This window comes from Lepidochelys kempii, chromosome 5, assembly GCF_965140265.1.
Source record: "Lepidochelys kempii isolate rLepKem1 chromosome 5, rLepKem1.hap2, whole genome shotgun sequence".
Taxonomy (NCBI): Eukaryota; Metazoa; Chordata; order Testudines; family Cheloniidae; genus Lepidochelys; species Lepidochelys kempii.
The window spans coordinates 45,982,251-45,992,535 of NC_133260.1; the positions used below are offsets into that span (position 1 = coordinate 45,982,251).

Here is a 10,285-nt window from a genome sequence, read left to right on the forward strand (position 1 = left end):
AAAAATGGAATCTTTGCTAACAGAAGGCGGTGAAGACTGAATATGAAGGAAACAACCTTAAAAGTTAAAAAAAACCAAACATGTATTTCCTTTGATGTGGAAGTTTTTATGGGTGGTGACTGTGAAATGACGCTTTTTAGAAGACTTACACCAGTTCTAGGATTTGTTTTAGATCGTCATGTTACCTTTGCCTTTTTGTTATTACACATCAGCCCGACCGTCCAGCACTTATTGCTTGGAAGGGGTGCTATCACTCGTGCACACAGACCCGCTGCGTAGCATCTACTGCCTGGTCCCTATGGGACAAGCCTGCAGAGTTACTTACTACAGCGATCATCAACCCTTCTCCGGGACGCAGAGCTACAGACTCCTCCAGCGGTCTCCAGAGCCCCCTCCCAATAACCGCAGCAGGGCGCCGCCGCCGGGCGAAGGGAGACGCTACATTGTCACAGGGCAAAGCAACTCTCAGGTGTCCAGGCCCCGACCCAACCTGGAGAAGGGGAGTGGAAGGAAGGCAGGGCCTGCGGGCGCCTCACAGCGCGGGGGTGTTGGGCAGGCCTGGAGATGCGGACCTGAGGGCGCCTCTGCCCTGTTTTCCGGGGCACAAAGGCAGACTCCCAGGGCTGCTTTCGCCCCCAGCGACTAGAAGACGACCCAGCCCCAAGCTAGAAGGAGAAGGAACCCTCCGCCCCGGGAGTCGCCCGAAGTCCCCGGGGGCCGGCCTCGCCCTCACCTTGAAGGGGTTGTTGAGGTCCGGGTCCGCGAAGGGGTTACTGTCAAAGTCCGACATGGCGAGGGCGGGCGCTACGATCACCGGACGGCGGCGGCGGCGGCTTCACTCCAGCGCCCCGCAAGCTACCCCTAAACCGATGTCACAAGCAGATCCGGTCTTGATCCCGCCCCCTGCCCGAGCAGCCAGTCAGCGACCGAGATCCAAAATGGCCGCTCCGGAAGTGAGGTGTTCGGCGCGGCAATACCATCTTTACGCCTGGGAAAGGAACCCTACCCGTTCGGGGGACGGAGAGGAACGGTATCGTCTCATGGAACCCAAGCCAGGATAACCCTGTCCCCTCTCAAAATGCCCGTCTTGAAACCTCGCCGCTACCCCTTTGGAAGGGGTCTCCGACCCTGCTGCCTGAACCACGAGGGGCTGGCTTCCGCTTCTCCTCCGCCTTGGATGGGGGAGGGGGGGGTTGGCCTGTCCCATTGCCAACACAAAAACGGGGGGTGGAGGGGAGAGAAGAATAAGGAAAGTTATGAGGCAGAGTCCCACTAATTGCCTGGTTTAAGAGTCATGGGATTTTTCTCTCACTCTCCTTTTGCAAAAAGAAAAGGAGTACTTATGGCACCTTAGAGACTATACAATTTATTTGAGCATGAGCATCCGATGAAGTGAGCTGTAGCTCACGAAAGCTTATGCTCAAATAAATTGGTTAGTCTCTAAGTTGCCACAAGTACTCCTTTTCTTTTTGCGAATACAGACTAACACGGCTGTTACTCTGAAAACTCTCCTTTTGGGCTGTAGAGTCCACTTAAGTCACGTTTTCAGGCTTTTCTCTGGAAGTCAGAGCTAGAACTTTATTACTGAAGGAGAAAGCTGAGCTGCTGTGTTAAGTACATCCTGGGCTGTTTCAGGAGTGGGAGCTTTCAGAAAAACACCAAATAGCACACAACTGGCCCTGAAATCACAAAAGTTGGCAACACTGCATAAGGGTCTTCGACCAAACATTTTCCACCCTGCAAATAGAGGAAGGGGAAGAGAAGGAGCCTCTGCCCATCTCCAAGAGATTCTCACTTTTAACCACCTCTCCCAAAAGTAACTAAGTAATTAATTACCGAGTCTTGAGGAATTAAAAGATTAATCTTTAATTAAAGACAATGTCATGATGAAATCTGGAATTCATCCAACCAAAGTTGGGAATCCTACAATAGGGTAAGAGTAGCAGATCTGGTCCAAAGAGTAAAATAAGCTGTTAGTTATCTGAACAGGAGTTCTTCAAAATAGGTTGTCCTTATGCACACACTCATGTGCCCCAAACTTTTCAGACAGCAGTAGCCACGTGGCCTGCCTGCACCCTGATACTCCTCGTCAGAAAGGACATATAGGTAGGGCACACTACTGCCATCAGTTTCCTCTGAATTGTGGAGTCCAAGGTTGAGGGTTGGTAAGACAGATGGTAGAATATGCATATTGACAACACCTCTCAAAGAATTCCAGTTACCATATATGTAAATAACATCTGTTCAAGTCTTAGGCTATCTTCTAGATTCCCACATCCCACTGACATGCTTAGGGTAGGCTCAGATGAATACCTCTCCTAAAGGGGGATTATATTGGATCATATTAAAGAAGTTCTGTATTAAAATCACAAATGAGTTTGATTCCCCATAGTTTAAATTCCAGGGTATTACTAACTAAGAGGTCTCTTGGTTTTTGGTACTGTTTCTCTCCCTCTTTGTGTGAAACTTGCAAGCTGCTAATTGTGTTAGTACATTCTAAGACAGAGTCTGTTCTCAAAGCAATTCACAGAGAGAGAGACTCAAAGCAATACTCTAACAACAGAAACAGCACCCAGAAACTCCCCGCCCTTTTGTTGTATTAACAATTGTGATTAAAATAGAGATGGAGGATGTATGTGGATGGATGCTTGGTGTGGATAGGTTTCAGAGTAACAGCCGTGTTAGTCTGTATTCGCAAAAAGAAAAGGAGTACTTGTGGCACCTTAGAGACTAACCAATTTATTAGAGCATAAGCTTTCGTGAGCTACAGCTCACTTCATCAGATGCATATCGTGGAAACTCACGTTTCCACGATATGCATCTGATGAAGTGAGCTGTAGCTCACGAAAGCTTATGCTCTAATAAATTGGTTAGTCTCTAAGGTGCCACAAGTACTCCTTTTCTTTTTGGTGTGGATAATAACTGAATGATCAGGGAGGTGCCAGCCTAAGAATCCAGTGTCCATCGGCTAAAGAAGGCGTTAAGTGGAAATAACCAGAGGACCCCTCCCCGGAGGGCAGACTGGAATCCACTCAACAGCCTCAAGAATGGGAGAACCAAAGAACAAGATAACATCTAGCAGCAGGGAGCCCTCAGGAATGTGCTATCTGCTGTTGATTCAGCAACAGCATGATGAAGCAATTCCCATAGACTGGCATAGGAAGAAATTCCTATAAAAATAGACTCTAAAAAGTGAGAACTTTGGGGTCTGATTCTGCAAACCAACTTCCAGGAGCATCAGATGAGCATCTGACAAGGCCCTGCTCCCTCCTCATGTCCACACCACCTGGCCAGTGGCTTGGCATGAGCAACTCTAAGGCTGGTAACTATGATAACAACTTTGCAGAACCTGTGTGTGTGTGTTTGTATGAATGAATGTGTGAATAAATATGAGATTGAATGGAATGTTATAGCTATAACTAACTGCTTACTATGATTCTTTCTGTATTCACAATAAATGTGGTATTTTGCCTTTTTTCCTTTAATAAGATCCTGCTGGTTTTTATTTTATTAGTATAACACCTCTCCCCCTTTTTCCTGAGTTCTACTTTTATGCTATCCACTCCAGGGGCTTTTCAACGTCTGCAACCCTTCATCAACTTCTTCGACCATGCAAGGAGATTCATCAGGATAAGTCGAGCTTCTCGCATAGATGTCCTTTGCCTCTTTCACTTCCAGCTCTCAATTTGTTTTGTTCATTTTATACAGGCCCTGATGGTTCCTATTTATAAAAAGGGGAACCTTGCCGTTTGTGGAAGTTACCTTACATTTTCACTGTCACCTCCTAGCAAAATACTACTGTGAATCATCCTGAAGAGAATTGAGCCCAAGGTAGAACCTCTTTCTGGCTGATAAATAAGCTAGGTTTAGACTCAGAAGAGTTACAGTAAGTGGAGCAAATATTCAGTCTGCATATGCAATATCAGAAAGTGGTGGAGAATGATGGGAAGGTGGTCCATCTCTTCAAGGATTTTGCTAAGGTGTTTGACAGCATATAGCACGCACTACTTTAGGCAATCCTGTGGCTGACTGAAGTTGGTGAAAATGTAATAAGGCAGATACAAAATCTCTACAGAGTCAATGACTGACGGCTTCAGTGTTCGTGAGATGTGAACAAGTAATTAATTTGACTTAAGGCTAGATAGCATGCTGCGCAGCAAGCTATCACTCACTTCAATTGTTATCTTGAATGAAGTTTAAGAAAAGCTACTAATAAAAACCTACAGCAGGGTATAACTAGCAATGGATGAAAAATTAGTGACCTGTGCTTCGCTGATGATATTGACTTACAATGATCTAATTAAGAGGAGATGCAAAAATTGCTAGAAAGAGGAGTGGTTGAAGGAGAGAAGTTAGGTCTAAAGATCGCCTGAAAAGACAACTGTGGCAGATGAGGCTGGCAATATGGCAAGGATAATCATACCCAAATCTGGAGGCGGTACGATGAGCTCTCCAAATATTTGGGTAGTATGACTACAAAGGACAGTGAACATTACTTAGGGATCTGTGACACTGTACCTCAAAGCAGCACCCTAGAACTCCCATCTTTACCACTGTCATAGCATTCAAACCTCTATATTGAGGATCTATGATCTGTTTGTACCATCTGTCAGGGTGGGACATTACTTGATTCAAATCCTGTTTACTTTGTAGAACTCAGACTGCAAATTTATTTTTATTTCTTAAGTAACCAACTGTGATCTCTACACTTGCTGTTTATAATCACTTAAGAAAAAAAATCTGTTTTATATTTTACCTAAACCAGCATGTTTTCATTCTCAGCTCAGTTTACAAAGGCTAGCTTGTGTCCTCTCCCCTTCAAGGGAGGGGCAGACTGGGTAATGAACTTGCACTGGCCAGGCTTCTGACGAGTGCAAAATGATACAGGCTGGGGAGGAATTGGGCTGGAGCTTCTCTACTGATGGTTCATGAGTGACTGGGAGATCATTCATGTAACACAGTTGGGTGTGTCCCTGCCTGTGGATGGTTCTATAAGTGCAGTACCTGCCAGATGTTTGTGGCTTAACACATCACAATGTGAGAGATGGCCCCAGGTGGTGAGATAGAGGGCTCAGCAGTCCCTCAGTTCGGGTTGCATGTTGGTGACTGAGTCACAAGACTCAACTTAGAACTGGACTTACAGTTGCTGCTCTACTACCTCACAGAGCAGCAAAAGATATTCCTATGAAGTGTAAGATGAAATTGCTGTGATATCATCTGCATCTTGCTATATGCACGTAAGATATGGATGCTCATGAAATAGGACATGAAGAGGCTTTGAAGTAAAGTGTGATTGGTGTGCATTAGCTATACCTTACACACAACTAGCAAAGAGGTAATCACCCCAATTTACAGCATAACCAGAGTCATTCCTGTTATCACAATAATCCGATGTCCTATAAACTTAAGTTTCTTCATGAGAGTTGAATAAGCAGAGTAAACTTGCAAATGCAAGTTTTGCCAGGACTGATACTGAGATAGAGGGACCTGCAGCAAACATTCAGTGATGTGGCTGACTGGACAGGATGTAGTCTAGTGTACTCCTCAAGGCTCTGTGAAGACTGAAATTTAGAGGCACATAGGAGACATTGCTGACCACTGTGTTGTGTTTATTGTTCATTATGATGTGACTTTATGGTGCTTTACATTATGAGAAAAAAAACAAGACACTTTCTCCTTCTGATTATTCAGATGCATAATCACCTACTGGTGACTCCCAAGCAGTGGACCATGATACTGGAGGTGGGAGCTCTGAATCTAGGAAAGAAGAGACTGGAGAACAGAATTACCAATAATGTCACCCGACGTACAGCCTTCTATAAGTGCATAGTGTTGGGTAAATGTGTGCATAGAGGCACAGATAGCTGCCTTACATGTATTATTCCAGGGAGAATTCTGCACCAAAAAAAATTAAAACTCTGCGAACACTATTTTAAAATTCTGCATCGTTTGGTCAAATATCATGCCAGTTTCAGTTATTTTGGTAATTTCAAAATATCTGTCAGCAAGTGTGTCAACACTACAAACAAATATTCAGGAAATGTTTGACAAATAGATTAATACAGAACTTTGAGTAATACTTCATTTAAGCTACAATACAGAAACATTTCCTGCACCCTTCAGGAGCAGTGCAAAGGCTTGGTGAAGTCAGGGATAATGGAGGACTGGAAGGAGGGGAAAGTGATTTTTGGGAAGGAGCTTGGGAGTGAAAGTGGAGGGTTGTTGAATGTGGGTGGGAGAAGTATGGAACTTTTTTTTTTTTTTTTGAGGGCAAGGAATGGTTAGGGAAGTGCAGAGCTGCCCCCATACAGACCCAGACTGACCTCTAGTTTCTCTCAGGCACATCTGCCCTTGTCCTCATTTCCCATTCAGCCATGCGTATCGGCACATCCCCATGTGGTCCTGTACCCCCGCTCCTATTCAACCACTGGCTCAATGTTGTTACTCCACTAGCTCCTGTGCCCCTACCCCGAACTGACCCCCTACCTGCCACCCCCCACTAGCCCTTCTGAACCTATCTGTGTGACCCCTCCCCCCCAGCAGCCCCCTTTTCCCTGCTAGGTCCATCCCCCCACCCGTATCCTGTGCCTCCTCACTTGGCCCCATGGACAGAGTGCTATGAGGAAGGTAGCCTCCCTCTGCCCCTCCTTCTCTACAGCTGGCTGCTTTGGCCCATGAGCCAGCTGCACTCTTCTGGTGCCACACCAGCCTCCAGTGGGCAAAAGGTGTAATTGTAGTTTCTCTTCACGTCCCTCTCAGAATCAATTATTGTGCTGGGGGGTGGGGGGAAGAAGATGACAAACACCTGCAGGAGACAATAATTCTCTGGTTGCACAGTAGCACAGCATCCCCCTAGGAGTAATAGGTCCATGACTGTGAGAATCTCCAGGGACAATAAAGCTTCTTGGGCTCTAGTGGAATGAACCTTCAACCTTGCAGGCAAATCTTTTTGCCAAGCTGAAATCCATTTTGAGAGGTGTTGGGAAGACTGTGGGTTTGCCTGTCATTCTTTCAGCTACAACCCCAAAGGCTCAGGGAAGACTGAAATTGTTTTGTTCATTGTAGATAAATGCTAGGACCAGACAGTTGAAAGTGTGAAGGGCCACTTCCATTCTAGACATATGAGGCTTGGGAAAGAAGAGGTGGATTTCTGGGACCACCTTAAAGTAAAAATTTTGAACAGTCCTGAGGCTCACTTTATCAGGGAAAAAAGAAGACTGAAATGGGGGCCTGCCCTTAGGGCTTGAATTTCTCCTACTCATCTTGAGAAAGTGATGGCCACTAGGAAGTATAACAGGGAGCATGATGCCATAGGTTTAATTGGAGGCCCCATAAAGTACTAGGTTAAGGTCCTACAGAGGAATGGGGTCCTTGATGGTTGGAAAGACTGTCACCTTCTTATGAAGGTCAGCACTGTCTGGTAAAACAATAGATTATCTATTGACAGGCAGACGTGCAGAGATTAATCTTGGGGAGAGTTCACCTGCTGTCAGAGATTAAATAGCTTCAATTCTAGCAGTGACTTCAAAAATCATTGCTATAGGCACGTCATGAGATAGAAGTGACTTTGACTAGCCCAGTGGGAAAATGTCATCTATTTCACCAGGTAAGTCAGTGTCTGGTAGAGTCTTTCCTGCTATTCATGAAAATATCCCTGACAAGAGAAGCCTGTCTGTGGGACGCAGATGTGGTCTGTGTACAAAATTTTCCCTTTGGACTGTAACACATCTGGTATTGGGGCAGGTCTTTGGGACTTGGAAAGGCTCAGGATGTCTGCAAACCAGACCTGCCCCAGCAAGGCTGAGCTATCAATATCTTCTGGCAGAGTCCTGCCTGACCCTGGGAATTAGTGGAATGGGAGGGAAGGCATAACAGAGATCCCTTATCTCTGGGATCAAAAAAGCATCAGAAACGTAATCTGGACTCAAACCTCCCTGGTGCCAAAAAAAAAAAAAAAAAAAATCTTATGCTGCATTGTAAAAGAGATCAATATAGGGATAGCCCCATTGCATGAAGATGTGCTAAATAATGGGGTTCCTGATCTCCCATTCATGATTCAATGAGAAGTGTCTACTCAGACTATCTTCTAGGGAGATCTATAGAGCAGGGAGATGGACAGCTGAGTGAACTAGCTGGTTTAATAAAACAGTTCCACAATCTGTTTCTTGCCACAGCAGGAAGGTTCTTGTTGATCTAGAACATAGTGCTCATATTGTCCATTGTTATTGGCATATGCTGACCCGATATCACCGAAAGAGCCTCAGAGGCTCTCCTGCCAGCCCTGAACTCTAGGTGGTGGATGTGCATCCTAGATGTATCCACCAGCCTTGTACTCTGAGATTGCCCATATGTTGTCCCCCTTCCATGAGAGTGCCATCTATCAATATTGTGACAGTGCAAAGGGAACACCCCTGCAAGCTTTCTTTGGGTCTTTCCTCCATAACAGAGGAGAGGACTAAACAGAAATGGTAAGATTCATTTCCAAGGATGCTTGCCAAGAGCATATAGTGACCTCAAGCAGGCCTGCATGCACTGATTTTTCTCCTGCATGCCAGACTGAAGAGGTGGAAGCTACCATATGCCTGGGCAAGGCAAGTCCTTGCTGTGGTGGTAGTTTAAGACTGTATTTGGGAGATGAATGATGAAAGATGCTTAAACCTGTCCCTTGGTATGCATGCCAGAGAGACTGTGAAGTCTAAGAGTCCCAATGAATTTTAGTCTCTGTACGAACAGTAGCATGGACTTCTGGGTGTTGTCTTTCAGGCCCAAGCTCACCTATATGTTACTATTGTTCAAGACAGGTGAGGACTATTAAAATAAGTGAGCCTGTGTAGGGCAAAGGCTTTGTTGATTGCCCCATCCACCTATGAAGTATGGATGGCCTTGTCCCATCAGTTGGGCTGCTGGAAGAGGGAAATAAAGATAGCAGACAAAGATTTTTCATCTTTGCTCTTTGAACTCTTACAGGACCTGGAACTAAAACAAAAAGCAGAGATTGCTGGGGTCAACCTAGTTTCAGCCCTGAAAAGACATTCAATGTTGACAGATTATGGTTCCAAAAGGTGATAAATGTAGTAGACTGAACTCTGTGCATGTGGGGCACCTGCTTTAACCTGTAAAATAACTAATTTCTTTTACCCGGTTAATAAATTCTCAATTAGTTTACTATAGGACTGGCTATGAGCATTGTCTTTGGTGTGAGATCCAAGGTACAAATTGAGCTGGGTAAGTGACTTGTCTCTTGGGACTGGGCACCACCTGAATATTTGTGATTTTTGGTGTAAGTCACAATCACTAAGTCCAGCTTGCCTAGTTGGCAAGCTAGACTGGAGAGGCTAAGGGGACTGTGTGTGACTCCATTGTAAGACTGTTACTGGGCTGCAGAAAAGCCCCCATCCCTTCCGATGCCAAATACTGCAGGAAGAGGGGAACCATCCTCGCCCTGTTGCTCACATGAGGCAAGGAGGGAATGGAGTCCCCCTGAGCTGCTGGGCTCTTCAGCTCCTTCATCCTCACCTGAGGATGGCTTTTGGTTGCTGTGGGGAAGGGGAGGGGGGAAGTTCTGCCTGCAGCAGCTGTGATTGGTTATTCTGCCCCAGGAGGTGGCCAAGTAGGACAGACAAGAGGGCTCAACTTTGTAGCAGGCTTGAGCTTCTCACATGACCAGACTGGTTGCAGACCCAGCCAAAATCCTGTCATAATTCGCACCAAACCCCCCCCCCCCCCACTAGATCTAGTGACAATGAGGAGGACGAGTTTGTCCAAGTTTCCAAAATAGATTTCAATTCTTAGTAGGGCTATCAAGCAAGATATTAACTGTGATCACACTGTTAAATGGTATTCCATTTAACTATTTTTAGATATTTTCTACATTTTCAAAAATTGATTTCAGTTACAACTAGGGCTGTCAATTAACTGCCATTAATGCATGCAATTAATACACAGCACAACATATTAAAAAATTAACATGCATTAATTGCAGATCCTCTGGGTGGGAGGGGAGCATGAGCAGCCCTGGAGAACCTGTCAGGCGCAGTAACGCAAGCCGCCACTGGAGGGTGGGAAGAGGAGAGGCTAGAGCAGAGGTGGGCAAACTACAGCCTGCAGGCCACATCCAGCCCATAGGACTGTCCTGCCCAGCCTCTGAGCTCCCGTCCCGTCCCCTGCTGTTCCCCTCCTGCACAGCCTCAGCTCGCCGTGCCACCAGCGCTCTGGGCAACGTAGCTGGCTCCGGCCAGGCGGCTGCAAGCTCCTGCCACTCTGATGGGCATGGCAAGGGTGTTAG

At 45.8% G+C, this 10,285-nt stretch overlaps 1 protein-coding gene across 3 annotated transcripts in view; it reads right to left on the reverse strand.

Annotated features, from left to right (window-relative positions):
• The window catches only part of SCAMP1 (secretory carrier membrane protein 1), a 93,511-nt gene extending 92,604 nt beyond the window's left edge, over window positions 1-907 (reverse strand). For all 3 annotated transcript variants that reach the window (XM_073344152.1, XM_073344151.1, XM_073344153.1), the window contains exon 1: window positions 734-907. In XM_073344152.1, coding sequence (XP_073200253.1) covers window positions 734-790 — 57 coding nt within the window. In that variant the 5' untranslated portion in view covers window positions 791-907. The remainder of the gene's footprint in view (window positions 1-733) is intronic.
• Window positions 908-10,285: the final 9,378 nt, after the last annotated feature.